The sequence below is a fragment of the Oryza brachyantha genome, chromosome 10 (assembly GCF_000231095.2).
Source record: "Oryza brachyantha chromosome 10, ObraRS2, whole genome shotgun sequence".
NCBI lineage: Eukaryota > Viridiplantae > Streptophyta > Magnoliopsida > Poales > Poaceae > Oryza > Oryza brachyantha.
Genome location: NC_023172.2, coordinates 266,210 through 285,721, shown reverse-complemented (window position 1 = coordinate 285,721; position 19,512 = coordinate 266,210). Strand labels below are relative to the sequence as shown.

The 19,512-nt window shown below is 40.3% G+C and overlaps 1 protein-coding gene across 1 annotated transcript; it reads left to right on the top strand.

Moving 5' to 3' along the window:
- The first annotated feature begins 9,874 nt into the window (after window positions 1-9,874).
- On the top strand, window positions 9,875-11,655 carry LOC102706597 (homeobox-leucine zipper protein HOX15-like). The gene is made up of 3 exons (XM_006661528.3): window positions 9,875-10,312; window positions 10,468-10,547; window positions 11,070-11,655. The coding sequence occupies exons 1-3, from the start codon at window positions 9,953-9,955 to the stop codon at window positions 11,335-11,337; spliced, it is 708 nt and encodes a 235-aa protein (XP_006661591.1). The 5' UTR covers window positions 9,875-9,952; the 3' UTR covers window positions 11,338-11,655.
- Window positions 11,656-19,512: the final 7,857 nt, after the last annotated feature.

Here is a 19,512-nt window from a genome sequence, read left to right as displayed (position 1 = left end):
AGCATTACACCTAAAAAACTAAAAAAATGATCTTATTTTCGGACAGAGGTAGTACTTATTTACTAACCAATAAATTATTTTAATATCATCTACGTCCTGCATCTAGCCCAAAATAATTAGTTCGCCTTTATAGTTTTAATTGAATTTATTTAAATTATAAAGATATACTTATTTTAGGAGGAAGCAAGTATTATTTTGCTTACTGTTTGCTTATTAATGGGTGCTAATTCTGTCTTGTACCATAAAAAAAATTATTAATTTTTGTTCTAAAGTTTTGGACTAAGAGAGAACTGTAGTAGCCACTTTTCACAAATGACCAAGATGAATGGAGGATATCTGTAGCCTATCCATTTCTTTTGCCTTGCCATTACAGAAAAGTCTCATGATTGCCTACTCTTGTTGCCGACGGATCATCTGTGCAGATGCACCTAGTGGCCTTGGTCCACACATCGATGAACTCACGAGGCATGACAAAGGGTTCATCTCGTCTCATCTCATCTTAATATTGGGTGGATTCTCAGGTGATGGGCATAGTCAAGTGACAATGTTTTTCTACTCTTGTAGTTCTTAGTTCGTGGATCAATTGTGATAGATAACTGTGATAGACCTCTTTTCAATACACAAGGTTTGAGGGTTTTCTAAAAAGCCGAAGCATATTAAATTTGCAATGCATCATCTAGAGAGACAAATATGGGAAATTCAAAAAATAAAAAAAAACTATCAACCATTCTTTCAAACAACACTCTAGGGATCAAAAATAAATAAATAAACAACACTATTATCGTCCTGATACGCTCAACATCCATCACCCCTAAGCTACTGCCACTACCATCATTGCCTCTGTGGTTGCCAAACCACTGCCATACCATTCCCTTCTTCCCTCTACCGCCCCCACACGTCCACTAACCTAACCTTCTCGTAGCAAATCCAACGGTCCCAAAGCTAAATCTAGCACTGATCTGCTAATGGAGGTGAGGAGAGTATGGAGAGGAGGGTGGAGAGGTTGAGATGAAGATAACAAAGGAACCATATCCTTCTCTATTCGATGGCATGCATGCTAAATTTGGACACCCCATCCCTTTACTCCACCACCAAATGTGAAGCGACATAAATAGAGTTGAAGGGTACTAAGAAAAAAAAGAATGACAATGGCGTTCATTGGCCCTAATCATCTGCATCGGCTGAGTTTGGGAGGCATAACCATGACGGGAGGTTATAGTTTGCAATAAGAACTTTCCAAGTGTTGTGAGAACTACTCATGTCTCCAAAATGATTCATGCCATCCGTACACAAAACTATCCTCATGTTTCTAGGGTCAGCAGCAAAGTCTTTGTGATTTCGATCGACATTCCTCCATTGCATTGAATCAACTGGCTGTCTTAGTAATCCACCATTCCTTCTCTCCATGGCAGGCCAACGTACTATCTCCGCTTACTTGGGATTGGCAAATATTCTCTTGAAATGATCATTGATGGGTAGATACCACACAACCTTTGTGGGCCCACCCCGCTTTGACTTCTTTCCTTCCCCCACACTTTTCTTTCTCTTGTACCGAGATGCCTTGCAGACAGGACAAGGATCTAAGTCCGCATATTTCTTGTAGTATAATACGTAGTCGTTTGGACAACCATGATTTTTACGAACATCTAACCCCAAGGGACATAGAGCCTGCTTTGCTTCATATGTCATCTCGGGCAATGTGTTCTCTTTAGGAAGCATCGTCTTCATTATTCCCAATAGTTCTGTAAAACTCTTGTCGGTCCATCCACTACTAGCCTTCAGTTTCATTACGTCCAAGGTAACTGATAATTTGGTATGTTGTGGTTTGTATCTGGCGTATAGAGGTATCGCCGAGTCACTGACTAACTTGCAGAACTTCATAGAATCTCTCTCGTTGTATGTCAGGTCCTCAACGTCACGTAACATGTCTTGCAGTAGATCCGGTTCCACATTAACCATTTCACCACCCAATGGAGACAGTATAAACATATCATGCTCATCTTCATCTCTTCATCTCCTTCTTCATGATTGTCTGCACCACTACAGTCAGGAACTACACCGCTTCCTGATTCTTGCTCTCCATGCTTCACCCAACGTGTGTATCCCTTCATGAATCCCTGACGTATCAAGTGAGAGTGTAAGTCCACCCTGCTTTCAAACTAAGACTCATTCTTGCAATCGCTACATGGACAACACATGTATTTGTTGTTTCTTCTTTTCCTGTCCTGCTCCGTGGCGCTCAAAAAACTTAATACGCCATCTCTGTACTCCTTACAATGACACTTCAAATTAGTCGCATACATCCAACTTCGATCCATCGCTAAAAAAACAAAATATTAGTTAACATTTATTTGCATGCAATGTTTGAATTTATAGAGTGCGTATAATTAAAAAATATTAGTTAACCTTGTTACTACTTTAGGATTTTCAGATTCTCTTTAGAAAAAAATTTCAAAAATTCGCCCCCTACACCTCCTACCAAAATTGTGAATAGTGGGATAGTTTCAGACAATATGCAGCTGAGTATTTATAGAGACAACAAAAAAATATCTCTATCGGACCAAAGTACGATATCTCTAGTGGGCCACCAAATATCTCAATCGGGCGAAAGACTAGCGGCCGTCACATATGAGAGCCGTCTGGGACGGGCTCCTAACTCATCTCAATCGGGCTTTATTTTTGGCCCGTCAGAGATAAGTATCATCTCTGACGGGCTCTAACCATACGTACCTGGATTACAGATGTGCGACTCAATCTACAACGGACTTATTTTAGCCCTGATTGAGATGACTACGTTATGACGGTTCAAGTAGTCTAGGCATGTGATGGACCGTCACAGATGAGAGGATATTTGATAGATCGATTTGATGGTTAGTGCACGACCATCACTGCTGCACCTAATAACACAAAATTACATTTATTTTGGTCTCTCGATGTAATAAAGCTCTCTAAAAATTCTCGATCTACGTAGTTTCTTCTGCGTTATATGCTTGTAGAATGGTTTGTGCATTTAAATTTCATATTTATTTATATCAAACTTGGAAACTAAAACTAATTAAAAGGATATATACTTTTGTTGTGAATAGTGCTTCTTTTGATTTAGCATTTGATAGAATTTTGTTATGTCGTCCCAAAGTGAAAACAAATCGGAACTTAGCATTACTAATTTATGATATCCAGTTTTATTCCTGTAATAATAGAGCGCATATGGCAAGATAAGGGAAGTACTAAACAACTCAATACCGTCAAAATAGGCTTTTGGTAGTGCATGCACATTTGAGCCGTACTGTGAGCACACTAGCTAGTTTATTAATTAATTGTGTGCCATTCGATTAATTATTTGATACTCCTGGGTACTAATTTATTATTTATATTCATTTCTTTTTCATCGTCGATCTACTAGATTCGGCAGAAGCCCATAAAGATTTTATTAACGAAACAAATAACTTGACGAGGACAAGATGCATGTGAAGATATGGTTATTAATTAACTACACTCCAATATAAGGATAAAGATGGGGCAAAGTAGGATTACATATAGGAGTATATGTTTGCCGTGTGCCTTACGTGTGAATCGGGATAAGCCAATCATTAAACCAGTCCCTAAGCTACTGGATGACCATGGTCGGTATTACTAAATAATAATCGAACTATATACTACTAGTCAACTATACAATATACAACGAAGGTTTATGCCACAAGGACTAATCGTCGCCATCGTGTGTTTCGTATTACATACTATAAACTTTCTGTGTTTGTCTATATTTATCTATATATTAATATATATATATATATTTAGATTTATTAGCATACATATAAATCTAGACAATACCAGAAAGTCTTATAACTGAAATAGACGGAATAGTGTCTTATGAGTGGAGAAACACTCAGAAATCTCTTGATTAGATCAACCATATGCATGATCAGCTAGAAGCATGCATGACTAATAATTTGTACTCTTACTTGAAAAAAACTACTCAAAAAGTAAGTATCATAGCCAGGTAATTATAATTACAAGTACTAGTCAATATATATATATATATATATATATATATATATATATATATATATATATATATATATATATATATAAAGCTTTTATCCTACTATCAGGTGTAGCTACTCCCTTTACGTCTAAGGTGCAGAAACATCTCCATACATATTTCTGCTCTCTTCCAACAAAAAATACAAACTCTATACATATAGTGTATCATTCATATGAGATTTAATATTGTCTATACTTTCTGTTAGCTGGGAGCAGAAATAGTTATGAAAGTGTTTCTTATATATATATACACACACATACACGTGTGTGTTTTGTGTTTTCCATCACAATTTCTTGATCATATTTTTATTTAATTATTTAGCAACTCCGCAACATGAATCTCTGTATGCTTTGTGCTTACCATCTTTAAAAAAGTATCAGGTGGTACTATATTTTTAGTGTAAAATTTATACTTTGTATCTCGAGGTATCAAAATTTTGAGTGTAAAATTTGGTACCTAAAGATATTTCTCAATTATGGTAAAAATGCCCTTATGCATTTGCTGTTGGTGCCCTAGTTCGCACATGAATAACTTGAATCACTGCTACAAAACTAGATATTTATGACAAAAATATATATGACGAGTGAATGTGAAATGACCTTATCTCTTTTTAGATAAAGGATTGTATTAAATCCGGCCTCTACACCCTGTGAAGGTGTACACAGCCCACAAGATAAGGTTGACTCTCCCATTACATGGGAAAAAAGTTTCAATTTGAAAGATGTTGTCAACCAAGGAGAACTAAAGACTAAGCTTCAATCGTTCCTCTAAAATTCCATCCGACCGCAGTGAATAGCTCCATTATTCTTTTCTCCGGCAATTTTCTCCTTCTTACCACTTCAACTCCTTCCCTCTGAAGCAAAGACCAGAGTTTGGCCATCTGAGTTGCTTTGAAGATCACCTGCAAGAAAGAAACATGTTTGTAGCCATTAAAGACTAAGTCATTCCTACTCAACCACAACTTGACCTCCTCATCGTCAACTACCTTCTCATCCCTACCATGAGTGGTATCTCCAGCTCCACCAACCAATGTTTTCTAATAAAAAGTAATCTATCTAATGATATTCTATCATCTCAAGCTCCATAGTTCTCTGTTGCCTCCAGATTGACCTACCCTTACCCTAGTCAACACACTCAACAACATAGTAGTGCATCTAGTACCTTTAACCTAGTGACAAGAAGCTGGATGCACGGTGAGCGTTGTTCCACCATTGCCTACCAAGCATCGCCTCTACATCAACAAGATGCCACCATCAGTAGATCCACGAGCCTCCTCCACCGTTGTTGGATCCAAAATGGCGATGATGGAGCTGTAGATCCCTAGATCTCTGACCTTGGAGCCACAACCCCATATGGTCATCCTCATCCACCATGGCAATGATGATGAGCTACCGCCATCTTCAGCTGGTGCCCCAGATTTTGTCTTGTTCCTCATAAGCAACACCGCTAGCATCCTCTTTGATCAAACAGTTCAGGATAGACTGCTGACATCCTCATCCGCCAGTTCCTTGTATCTAGTGCACCCCTCTCCTCGTTTGTTGCATCGATCTTATGTATCTTTGTTTGCACATAGATAAATTTCTTGTCAGCCCCTTCTATGAATATGTAATTTTGATAACTGAGATAAGCATGTCTTTTTTCACAAAGATCTTCGTTACATTACTATTTATAAATTTCTTGTTACCTGGGCCCCTTATGTGAATGTGTTATTAAGATGAATGTGACAATGACGAGCAAGGAAGATAGCTTTTTTTTCATCAAAATTTTGTATCAATGATGGGATAACATGTATGTACATTTTTCTCCCATCATGATCCTCACTAATGGGTGATAATACCGAAGCATTAGATATCGAATCATGTGTCATGGGTGGTATATAGTTATCATCCGTCATAGATATACGTCACCATTATTAGGTACGTACCGACCCAGCACAGATGAGTTTTCTCATAGCTAGTGACCAGTGATCTCTGGTGAAATCGATACCCGTTACGTACAGATGTTAGTTGTGATCCATTAGCTAGATATAACTGGTTTTGTGCTAGTGAACACAAGAATATATAGCTTGTTGTTGGCTCAGTTACATCGATCATAATTGCCAAAAGTGAGGGGACAAAACCAAACGCACAAATTATATGCTCTAGCTTGCGACTTGCTATCACACAGCTGTTTGTTAATTTCAATAATGTGCAAGTCTGTCTGTGTAGCATGCATGCTGTTCCTTGTGAGACATCAATATCTAAGTGATTGTCATGCCTGATTATATGCCTTCTTCTTTTCCTCATCTAACCAAGACAATGAGACCATGCTGCAGTAGTGACGAATCAAACCTACTAGCATACATACACGTACTGCATGACTCATGTCAGTTAGAGTGTCCACCTCTTGTTAATTAGCAGCTAGGATATGTATAGTGTTTCAAGCAATGTACATGATGGGGTCCGGTCAGTGTCTCATCATGATCCCAACAAACATGAAGATGCATGAAATAATTAATTAAGGAGAGACTGTTCATCTGAAAAGTTTTTAAAAAATGGTTAATTAATGGGGATTTGATGATCATGTCGCATTGACATATCTGCTACTACGAGTGTGCTATGTCACTGCAGAATAGGGCAACCATATTGCTTTGCTTTATGGTATGTTTGGTTTGTCACCACAAAGAACAGGACTTCGTTAGGAAGCTTTAACTTTCTCTGCCTAGCTGGTCGGTGGGTTCGTTTCTGATCACTTCTATACGCTACACCAAAAATGATATTAGCAGACGACGGAACATGAAAAATACATGCGGGCCGGTGAATATATCCTGCAAAAAAATAATCTAAGTGACTGTCAGGTTATGCACCGCCTATAAAAACGATTTTTACTGACAACCCATAAGGTGGGCAACACTAGTCCGCATGTAAAAATACACTATTTTTACAGGTGGGCTACCTATAGAAATAACTTTTGTAGGTGTGGCTCTTTCTTTAAGTATCCTATGTGTAATTTACACTCTTTCTTTACTAGGTATTAATTGCACATTTGTAGCCAAAAAATATTTGCTTGGCACAAAAGCTTTGGAACAAACTTGTGACAACATACAGCTCCCTTTAATCACAAAATATTTTATTTTATATTTGTTTTTCAAATTCAGTAATATATAACGTAATTAATTCTTACACATAAATCAAATAAATTTAAAGGGAGGGTATTACTATAAAAGTTTTGGTTATACTAAACTTGGATATATTATAAACAACAAATATGGTTAAAGTTAACTCATGCTGACTGAATAGATTCTTAAAGTAACATTCTTTTGTTATTGGAGTTATGTGTCAAACCAGTGTTGTGTACTGGGCCGTCTTGTTTGGTCTGCGTCTAACCTCAACAGCAATTTAAGTGTACCATTCCACAATTCTCTGGCAAACAAGTCCTGTAATTATAACATAAATATATATTAAAAATATATAAAATATATGATTGCGCCAAATATATAAAAGTATAAAATATGTCGGACACTCCTATATCTAGCATCATGAAAAGCAAATTAAAATCTCTTTGTTCTCCGGATTAATTGGGAAATAGCCTACGATCGATCGACCTTAATTACTCAGGCATAGCTGCATACACAGCAGAATTGGAGAGAGTGCATGCAGATATATATATTGATGAGATGGATGAAATGTGACATCTGACCCCATCATTATAAAGGTAGTTACAATATGAGATGAGCTAATCACCTCCTGCCCACGTCAAATAGACCTTTTCATTGGCCCTATTCAACAAACTCCCATGTGTAAAGCAATTAGATGGTGTGGAAAGATGACAAAGCTAGGCCTATATATAATCTATACTACAGCTAGCAAATGAAGAATATATATTTGGAGAAACTAATCTTCTTGGTTGATATACAGTATAAGCACGTCCTATCAACTTCAACTGTTAAGTAGTACGTAGCTAGGAAAAAGAAAGTTACTTTGGAGTAGTCACCACCATGCATATATAGCTTTAATTCAGCTTAGGTGTGACAAGAAAATGCATGGGTTGGGTGAGTGGAGGATGAGTAGTAGTGCTGTTGGCACAATAACACCCACCCTTGCTTGCTAGGTAGCTTCCATGCATGTAAGAATAAATTCCCCACTAATTTTCCACTAGCCAGCTAAATGCATTTAACACTAGTCCAATAAACACTTCAATTTACATAGAAGATTTGTCAACAAATTGTGGCAGTAAACTATTCTTGAAAAAGTCTCAGTAGGGGCCAGGAAAAAATATCATTCTGAATAAATTTATGGGTTGTTTAGATGGGGCTAAACTTTTTAGCCCCTATGTCATATCGGATATTTGGACACTAATTTAAAGTATTAAACATAGACTAATAAAAAACTAATTTCATAAATGAGTGTTAATCCGCAATACGAATTTTTTAAGCCTAATTAATCTATAATTAGAGCATGTTTACTGTAGCACCACATAGGCTAATCATTGATTAATTAGGCTCAATCCGATTCGTCGCGCGAATTAGTCCAAGATTATGGATGAGTTTTATTAATAGTCTACTTTTACTTTTTATAATAAACGTCCAAACATTCGATGACACGAGGGACAAAAATAAGTTGCTTGTCCCACACCACCTTACATGGGCCGAGGGCCAATGGCAATGGCTATGGCTATTGGCTAGAGCTAGCTAGCGTGCAGAAATGAACTTAGCGGTCCAGTCAATACATAATCTTTAGAGAAAACTAATTAATTTTGTGGTAGTAGATTAATTCGCATCCGCAATGAAATTTCCAGCTGGCTAGACAGGAGGAAGGAAAAATACGTTAATATATACACAGACGATGATATGCCCACCGAGACCGAGAGCAGCCGTACATATTGTTTCATGGTATGCATGCTTTTCAAACTATTAAACATTATATTTTTTATAAAAATTTTCAATATATAAATCTATTATCTCACCTTGTAAAATAGATTTTAAACTTTATAACAATTAATTATTAACTATGAGAGGAACTCATAGTTATTTCCATGATGATCCAGTATCTCCAGCATAGTTACAGACGTATGTGGGGGTTTATATATGTGAGTACACGCGTGGATCTGAGTGTTTGCATTAAAATTATGTTTGTAAAATAAAGAAAATATTCGTGGACCACTATATATATATAAGACAGTGCATGCCTAGCATGCATGCCGAAGGTATTCCTACTAAGTAGGACTAATTAATTAATTAGGAGCAATATAAAGAAAGCAAGGAAGTAAGGCCCTGTTTAATTAGTTCCAAAAACTTTTCCTAAAAACAACGTATCTATTTAGACATTTAAATAAAACATTAAATATACATTAACATTAAAACTAACTATGCAGTTATGGAGAAAATCGTGAGACGAATCTTTTGAGCTTAATTAGTACATGACTAGCCATAAGTGCTACAGTAACCAATATGTGCTAATGATGGATTAATTAGACTCAAAAGATTTGTCTCGTGGTTTCCATGTGAAATCTAAAATTTATTTTATAATTAAACTACGGTTAATACTTGAAATGTGTGACCGTACGTCTCGATGTGGCTGTCTCCTCAATATATATATATATATATATATATATATATATATAATCGTAGCAGATGCAGATGCAGATGCAGGGTGCAGTTGGAGGTAGCACTTTTGTGATTTGTCAACCTTTGCAAGTCAGAAGTGCATTATTATTGTGGCTCATCACTAATTAACTCTAGCTCCATCTACTTGTTGTGACTCTTCTCCAAACCATGCATTATCGCTTTCTAGCTAGGCCCTCTTCTTCCTCCCTCCTATATCTATGGGTCTCCATGCCCCCATTCCATTCTCCCTCCCCCTTCTTCCTCTTCCTCTCATCTCATACCCCTCTCTCTCTCTCTCTCTACTGCTACTTAGCTAGACATACATGGCGCAAGAAGACGTGGGGCTAGCTCTGGGCCTCTCCCTTGGCTCCGGCGCCCATGATGTCCTGCTCAGAGAACCGCCTCAGGCGACATGCACGCTTGAGCCGTCCCTGACTCTGAGCCTCCCGGCTGACAGCGGCCTGACGACGCCAGTAATTATGCCGGCGGCGGCAGTGAAGAGGGAGCTGCGGGAGGAGGAGGAGGAGGAGGAGGAGGCGCTTTACAATTACTCGGTGGCGTCGTCGTCAGCGGTGGCGGCGGAGGAGGAGGAGGGCTGCAACAGCCGGAAGAAGCTGCGGCTGACAAAGGAGCAGTCGGCGCTGCTGGAAGATCGCTTCAAGGAGCATAGCACTCTCAATCCTGTATGTAACTACTCTACTCCATCCTAATTAATTTCTTTCATTTCATCCAGAGATTTAATTAATTATTAACCTTGCTATATAGCTAGCTTGTAAAATTAATTTAGCTTTTTGCTCTTTTTTTTTTGGATAATATATATATCAATTGATTGGAGCAGAAGCAAAAGGTTTGTTTGGCGAAGCAGCTCAATCTGAGGCCCAGGCAAGTGGAGGTGTGGTTCCAAAACAGAAGAGCCAGGTTAGTATGTACATATATACTATTACCTACTACTTTACTTGGTCATATTCACTTCGTTTTCTCTATTCTATTCTATTCTATTCTACTCTATTCATTCTCCCTCCTTCCTTTATTTTTTCCACCCATCACACACACGCACATATAATTTTTCTAAATCATCCATATATCTTAATTTCCATTTTGAAAAAGCAAATCAGCCTAAATTAATTATTGATAAATATATTGTTTAAACAACTCTCATCATCTCCCTTTTTTTTAATCTAGATATATATGCTTGCCTTGCAATTTGCATGCATGTGTGTAGCAACTGCACCTTTCTTAATTATTTCTACATATGAATAGTGAATTTCCATTATCCAAAAACAATAATATTAATTCACAGTTGCTAGCTAGGGTCACATATGCAAGAGGTTTAATTTTCTCTTCCAATTGTTGCAAACATGCATGCATATACAAGATCGAGTAGAGCAGTATATATTGACGAGGGAATAATATGCATAAGCATAAATACAACAAGTGCAGGACGAAGCTGAAGCAGACGGAGGTGGACTGCGAGCTTCTGAAGCGCTGCTGCGAGACGCTGACGGAGGAGAACCGCCGCCTCCACCGCGAGCTCCAGCAGCTCCGGGCGCTCACCCACCCCTTCTTCATCCCCGCCGCCACGCTCTCCATCTGCCCCTCCTGCGACCGCCTCGCCGCCGGACCTTCCCCCACCACCGCCGTCGACCGCCCCAACAACAACAAGGCCGCCGGCTTCTTCAACCCTTTCGCCAAATCCGCCGCCTGCTAGCTCGCTCCGATCATCCATATATCCATGCTTCCACGTACGATCGAGCCAGTTAATGATGATTTGTTAGTTAATTAAGTAGAATGAAAGATGAATTAATCAGCGTGTGCATATTATTTGCATATATATATGATGCATACATCTAGTACATAGTTATACTTAATTAGGTCGGTCAGGCTCTCAATCATGTTCAGTATCCCCTCTACTTTAATTAGTTAGCTTCATTTTTTCACAAGTTAATTAATGTGTGAGGAGGATGGATTGAGCCGCATGTACAAGGAAAAAAAATTAATTAAGGTTTGTTGGTTGCATCTAGCTAGCTATCACAGTTTAGCTGTTGGTTAATTACTGGTGAATTTTATTGTCTGGGAGTTAAGAGCGTTGTAGTTAGATGACGACGACATGACACCTCACACACAGATATATACATATATAGTGATCTGTCTGTGATGATATATATGACGCATTATATTGATTTGTTTCAGAAATTATGTATGATATGTATATTGATTTGTTTCTCCAGAGATTAATTACATATGTGTCATGTGTGTGTGTTTGGGGACAAGGAGCAACTTGCTTTTCCATTTCTCTGCACGTACGTACTCTGTTCTTTCATACACATATATAGTTAGATGATAAATTTGTAGTAGAAAGCTTGCTCCCTAGAATTAATGATTAATTAAGATGATTATAAAGAGGGAGGCACAAATTACGTGGGAGAAGACATGAAGTAGGCATGAAGCTGCTAGCTGGACTGGAAGAGGTTGTGTTGTGTTGGGTTGGGTGTGCAGTAAGTGCAGCTAGCTAGCTAATACTATATAACTTGGCAATATGCATGAGCAAAGGTTGTTAAACTTGCCATCCTGAATCGAAATCACAAGTTCTAAGTTGGATCATAATATTTATAGAATCATACACATAAAAACATTAAAATCATATATTTAATTAACCTATAAGAAAATTTTAGGATTATAAAATCTATTAATTAGAATTAATTATAAAGTTGTAAAAAAATCATTAATCATATATACGATAGAATCGAGATATTAACAAGCATGCGCATGGGTATATCGTCGTGTAGGTCGGGGATACAAAGAAGGAAACAATTAATGATCATTCTGCTGCTGACACCATGCATACATGTATATCCACTAATTAATTAAAGGAGTAATTAATATATGAAATATTTTCTGAATGATGCATATATGTATATATGACCCCGTCGACTACGGCAACGTACCACCTGCGGGCTGCATATGCCTCTAGTACAACCCAAATTAATTAGATAGATTAACGTTGATCGGGTGGGTTTGTGTCACGAATGTTCCATGGAACCCCATCGATCATCCACATTCCACGGGTGCCTGCGTCGTCGTCAGTCAAGCAACACAACCGGTCCAACTGACCTGATGCAGTTGATAACCAGCCAGACCCAGCTAGCTTCAACTGTACTAGTACTCCAACTAAGGCTGCCTTCTTTTTCCCGTTGCTAACCACACGCGAACGTGAAAATTGCTTTAAAAAATCATATTAATCTACTTTAGAATTTTCTAAATAATAATTAATTAATTACGCACTAATCTATTACTGTGTTTTTTATACCAGATAAAAAAAATAGCTGAATACGACCTAAACCAACTAGCTATTTCGGTGTGGATATGGACTTTTAATCATTGTGTATACGCTTTTCAATTATACGTTTAGGATAAAAGTCCAACCACAATATCGGTGCTGCTGGTGTAGTAGCACAGCTCATCGCGAAACGTTATTACAACACTGACAACGACAACAAGGCTTTGAAGTTTGTGCTGCCACACGGCGGTGTTGTCCTCATTACACGATGGATATATGAAATACTAGTTCCCGAGAATTTTGTGTGATTTAGTAATCAGAATATAATTTTTAGATCGATCTGTCGTGATTGATGAAAAGTGGGCTGACAATGAAATTTTTCTTTGATAAACAGGAAACATAATATTAAGATGCTATGGATTTAGTCAGTTCCAATTAGAGGGATTTTATAGGTTCATTAATCAAGGCTGGGCAAAAGAAAGTCTCCAAACCCCACCATTATTACCTAAGTCATATCCCTAAAAGTAACATCAAATAAAACTCTGACAAATAAGAATTAGTAATATGATCCTGGAAATATTGTGTTGGTGTCGTCATTATGCATCACTATATGATATTTCATAATCACCCCAAGAGATGTGTGCGCCTTTCTGGATAACGCTGAACGGGAAACACAAGCTGTGAAAACATCGGCAATTTTGCTTTTTAAACATTATGTGCTATATATTTTTTGATCTAAAAAATTATGTGATAAAGACATTTTATGCATTCTCTTGCCAATTTGATTCAACTTTATTGTTACGTAAAATAAGGATAAGCAACCATATTTGTTTTTAACTTCATAAAAAAATAAATAGTGAATTGCATGTTATTTGAGAGTTCCATAATTGTTTTTTTATTTGATAAATATATATGACAATAATTTTTCATTTATTATAAGGAAACAGGGACGCTATCTGTATTTGAATGCAACTCATGTTTGCTTAAAATATCTAGTTCACATATATATAGTACGCAGACATGTAAATACGTAATATAGACAATTAATATTTGGCACAGCTTACTCATGAATGTCCTCGCAATCAGCAGTACGTACGATGTTGTTGGAAAAAAAAAAGGAGCTGGCGTTTGCATGGGCAAAGTTAATAAATTAAGAACGAATAATGATTGAAGATGGATATACAAGTCCATGATAGGAATGACGAACAACTAAATTGTCCGATCCGGAATCCCATTCGTAACCTAACGGGGTTAAAGTGCCATCTTTATCAGACATGACTCACTTTACTATTTTTGCTATAAGATTTCGCCCTCCTGAGCTTCTTGGCAGGCGGGGGAAGTTGTGCAAGACAGTCTATCTCTGAACCCTCTCCACCAAAATCAGTATCGTACTGCAACTACGGATCTTCAATGGCAGTAGGGGCAGATAAAAGAGTTGGGCGGGGAGGTGGTGGCGGCGGACGAGTACTTGGAGCTGGCCTAGGAGTTACATTGATCTGAATGTTGTCCTTTCGCCATTGAATGAATGTCCCACGTGCAGACCCAAGTGTTAGAATCTCATCATTTGGTGGGTGCGGGAGAGTGAAGATAACCCAATCGGGCTTCACTAAGTCCACCTAAACATTGGCATGCCATCTAGCAATTACGCCCCATGCACTCAGGTCTCTGGCGTAGGTTTGAATGCACGACCCTCCGCGGCAGGAATTGCCACTCCTTGTGCCACATTAAAGACTAGGGTGCATGGGGTGGGTTCTTACAATACATTTCATACGCACTATTAGAACATGACATAGTGCATTATACTACTAAAACACCAAAAGAAATGTATGTTGGTTGTACCGTTATGTTGTCCACCGTCGTGGCGGGCAGTGGTGGTTCTGCTGCCACCTCAGTTGAAGCGCAGCTGCTACGCCTCTGCGTGGGGCTCGTCCCTAGTAAGGGGCCTGGAGCGGGATCGCTTTCCCTTAAGCGTGCCTCGACCCGAGCCTCCACTTGTAGGAGCTTCGAGTTGAACTCTTCTCTAAGCTCATTTCTAATCTCCTCCCGAAGCTGTTCCTTCAGACGTGCTGGTTTCTCTGCCTTGGAGGTCTTGAGCTTCCTATATTGCCACCTGTATTCAGGAAACCCGAACTTCCATGGATTGGTGGCGCCAATGCCCCGTGTCCTTCCACGGTGTTCTTCCGTTCCCAACGCTTTACTGAGGATGTCATCCTCGCGTCATTGTGAGGACGTCGATTGAGAGGATTGCTGTTCAACAGACAAGTCCACCTGTAGTAATGTTGGTTCTAATTAAATCAAGAGGACAATACAATGAAATTTAACTATAGTTATGTCTTAAACTTATGATCTTTTGGTAGACCGCCTGATCTTCGGTATTTGGGAACGTACGTGTTCCATCTCTTCTCTTCTTCACCCTAGCCCTTGCCCTGTTCCTGGCTCGGGTACTCGGGATATCACCAAAAACACGAGGGGTGTTAGTTTCTGCAGCAGCTTCATCCTCCTTAATCCATTCCGCCGTTTTCCCAGCGTACCCTGCAGTCCCGAGCCGATGCGGGTGAATGTTTCTTGCTTGTAGATTCCTATAGGCCGCACTTTTCGCCAGAGACTCAGGCGTTGACTTCGCGGCATGGAACTATTTGCACGCTTCCTTGGTGATGAACGGGTACTTCGTGTACGGATCGACCTTGGTGGGGTTCATGACGTACTCGGTCACCAGCGTGGTCTTGAAGTTTTTCCACAAGTTGCCCATCTTGCGGATAGCCTGCTTCTTGAGTCTAACCTCGGCCTCACCGGGGTACTCAAAGCTTTCCTTGAATTGCCTCCAAGCCTCCTCTTTTTCCGACTGTGGGACCTGGTCAATGTGGTCCTTCGTAATTGTGAAGTTTCGCCTACCTAGGACTCCGCATATAGTTGAGAACCTCTTGACCGCTTTTGGAGGAGCTGTGGGAAATTCGAGATCATCCACATCCGTTATGGTGTAGACTTCCTTAGGAATCCTATTCTGGCTCCTACGAGCCCGGCTCAATGTTGTACTGGACGATTCTTGCTGCGTCATTTTCTGTTTAACCGTTGTATGATAGGAATGTTAAAAACTATTGGACCGTTTGCGATAAGACCTAGATCTACCTTACTAGGCAATGTCAAAATGTCGTAAGTACTATCTCGCGACATACACACACCTAAAATCCAAAATGATTCATATACATTGTGTATGGTAGTTATTACAGGGTAACTATTGATGTCTCCGTGATGAAAATTCAGACCGTGCGCTGCTAGGACGTAAATATCACGTCCACCTCACGCGACGGGCGTGCATATTTCTTGACACTTGTTTGATTTGTTTTATTTGTATGTCCCTCAAGACATGTGCACTCCCACCGCGATGAAGTGGACGTGATATTTACGTACTACTAGCGAAATGTCATATTTCCACCATGGAGTGTATTTAACTAGCCTATAGTAACTATCGTTACAATGCTCTCTACCTGACATCTCAACATATTAACAACGAAGTAAGAAACGACAGATTTTTCTTTGGCCTTAGCATGCCAGTCAACTTCAGCCTAAGACGTGCTCATCAAACAGCACGAAGGCGGCGACCAAATGTGTTACACATCTTAGGAGACTAGACGAGATGAGCTTAAGGCTGACCAAAAATTCTCGTTTGCTCACGACATCATCAATTGGACACAACCACTATTTGTATTTTCATATATTTCAATCTGAGAACAAGCATCCATATGCATACTTACATCAATTTTTTCATATATATTCCTTATTTAAAGATAGCATCACAAGTGGTAAATAGATGTGCGGCAACTATCAAGTGCATAAAATGAGCTCCACGTCCACGATCGTATCGATCTTATTGGCATAATTAAATTGTTAACAAGTTCAAATCTAACAAACAGGGTGACTAACATACTAACAAAACAAACAAATAAATCTACTTGCGACACGGGACGAGCGAGCGGGAGGAGGAGGGAGGCGGCTCACCTACGGTGGAGCCGGTGTCGGGGACGGCGACGACGTGGGGAGGGCTCGGGAACGGCGGCACCGGCGTGGGGAGGGCTCGGGGACAGTAGCGCTGACGTAGGGAGGGACGGCGGCGGCATGAGCAAGGCTCGGGGACGGCGTCGGGGAGGGCGTCGGCGTGGGGAGGGGTCGGGGATGGCGACGTCGGGGAGGGCGTCAGTGGCCTCGGGAAGGCGGTCGCCGGCGTCGGGGATGGCGGCAGCGTGGGGAGGGGTCAGGGACGGCGGCGCCAGTGTCGAGGAGGGCGTTGGCGTGGGGAGGGGTCGGGGACGGCGGCGCCGGAGTCGGGGAGGGCGTTGGTGGCCTCAGGAAGGTGGTCGCCGGCGTGGGGGACGGCAGCGACGTGGGGAGGGGTCAGGGACCGGCGGCGCTGGCGTCGACGGTCTCGGGAAGTAGGTGGCCGGTGTCGGGGATGGCGGCGGCGTGGGGAGGACTCGGGGACAGTGGCGCCGTGGGGAGGGCTCAGTGGCGGCGGCGTGAGGGAGCTAGATCCAGATCAGTGAGAGTGAGCGTGCGAGGAGGGTGGGCTGGCACCAAAACCCTAAATCAGCCTATCTCTGACGGGCATTGAGCCTAAGCCCGTTAGAGCCTTGCCTATCTCTGACGGGCATCGAGCCAAGCCCGTTAGAGCCTAAGTCATTTCTGACGGGCTTAGCTACACGGCTCGTCAGAGATGACCAAACCTCAAACGGGTTTTTTGTCAACGCCCGTTAGAGATAGAGTAACTATTACAATTCATATCATACAAATTGTTAAAATTGCTATTACATGAAAAACAGTTTGTAGAAAACTATTTCTAGTAAAAGTGCTATTAAATTTGTATTAAATTTTACTAACAAAAACATTTTTTTTAATTTTAGAAAATCATACCTAGAATAAATTTGCTATTAAATTTTTATAAATCATAGAACGATAAAATTCCGTATGTCATATATAATTTGAAGTTGCTATTACTTTACCGAATTCATATCATTAACTCACAGATGCAAGGTATATTACACATAGAGTTCATTTACAAAGATATGCCTTCTGAATGGTCCAAACGAGCGTACGCCACATCATCTTCGGGATCGTCTTCGATGTTGATTTGAGGTCTGACATGAAGGTTCTTGTTGTATTCTTCCTCATACACGACGTTGTCAACCCCAACAATTCTTCGCTTGCTATCCCTAACAACGTGAAGCTTCTTGTTTGCAGGGTCTTGTACATAGAAAATCTGTTGGACTTGCTTGGCTAACACGAATGGTTCGTTGGCGTATCCAATTTTGGCCAGATCGACCAACGTGAATCCTTCCTTGTCGACTTTCACACCTGTGCGGATATTGACCCACGTACAACGAAACAAAGGCACTTTGAAGTTTACGTGAATCCTTCCTTGTCGACTTTCACACCTTGTGCATAGGAATCTTGATCGGAAATAATCCTTTTCCTGCCTATTATGCCAACACCTAACAACCGTCCCTCATGACGACACGCTGGATCTTCGACAGGATAAGCCTCAGACATGTAATCAACACAAAACTCGATAGCCTCCTCGGTCGTGTAACCTTCAATGATGCTTCCCTCTGGTTTTGCTCTGTTTCTGACATATGACTTCAGAACCCCCATGTACCTCTCGAACGATCACATTTCTCTTAGAAATACAGGGCTACATAGTTTTGTTTACTTCACTAGATGAACAGGCAAATGGATCATGATATCAAAGAAAGAGAGTGGAAGGTACATCTCCGTGTGACAAAGGTTATTGACAATTTCAGACTGCAACCCATCTAGGTCTTCGGGATCTATAATCTTCTGATCGATTGCATTGAAGAAGGTGCACAACCGTTAGATCGTGTGGCAGAGTTTTGGTGGCAGAATCCCTCTGATAGCAACTGGCAAGAGCTGTGTGATTAGGACATGACAATCATGAGACTTTATCCCTACCAGTTTTAGATCGTCCAATTTTACATACTTGTTGATCCGCACTGAATACCTGATGGAACTTTAATATTTGCCAAACATGATAGCATGGCGATCTTCTCATCCTTTGATAGAGTGTGGCAAGCAGGTGGGAGATACACTCTACCCGTCGCTTCACTCGTAACAGGCTGAAGTTCACTACGAATGTTCATCTCCTGAAAGTCTCGTCGTGCATTCAGCCCGTCCTTTGTCTTCCCAGGCATATTGAGCAGCAGTCCCAACCAAACTCTCACACACATTCTTTTCTACATGCATAAGATCAATGAAATGACGGACCTCAAGGTCTTTCCAGTACGGTAGCCGCCAAAATATTGATTTTTTTCTTCCACATACCCTTGTCCTTTGTCTGACCACGCTTTCTTTTCTTTCCAAACTCATTAGTTATGCCCTTCACCATGTTGTGGACCTCTTCTCTGGACAAATCCCTTGGAGCAGATTGAAGTTCCCTCTTCCCGTTGAAAATTTTCTTCTTTCTTCTAAATGCGTGACTTAGAGGGAGCCACCTCTGATGACCCATGTAGACCATCTTTCGTGATTTCTTCAGCCACTGCCTCTGTGTATGTTCCATGCAATCTGAGCAAGTCTTCTTTCCTTTCACAGTTTGTCCGG

What these genes read in the sequence shown, in the direction of transcription:
- LOC102706597 (XM_006661528.3), top strand. Translation starts at nt 9,953, where the DNA reads ATGGCGCAAGAAGACGTGGGGCTAGCTCTGGGCCTCTCCCTTGGCTCC. An exon ending in AGCATAGCACTCTCAATCCT is followed by an intron (nt 10,313 to 10,467) that starts GTATGTAACTAC and finishes TGATTGGAGCAG; the next exon opens with AAGCAAAAGGTTTGTTTGGC. An exon ending in TTCCAAAACAGAAGAGCCAG is followed by an intron (nt 10,548 to 11,069) that starts GTTAGTATGTAC and finishes CAACAAGTGCAG; the next exon opens with GACGAAGCTGAAGCAGACGG.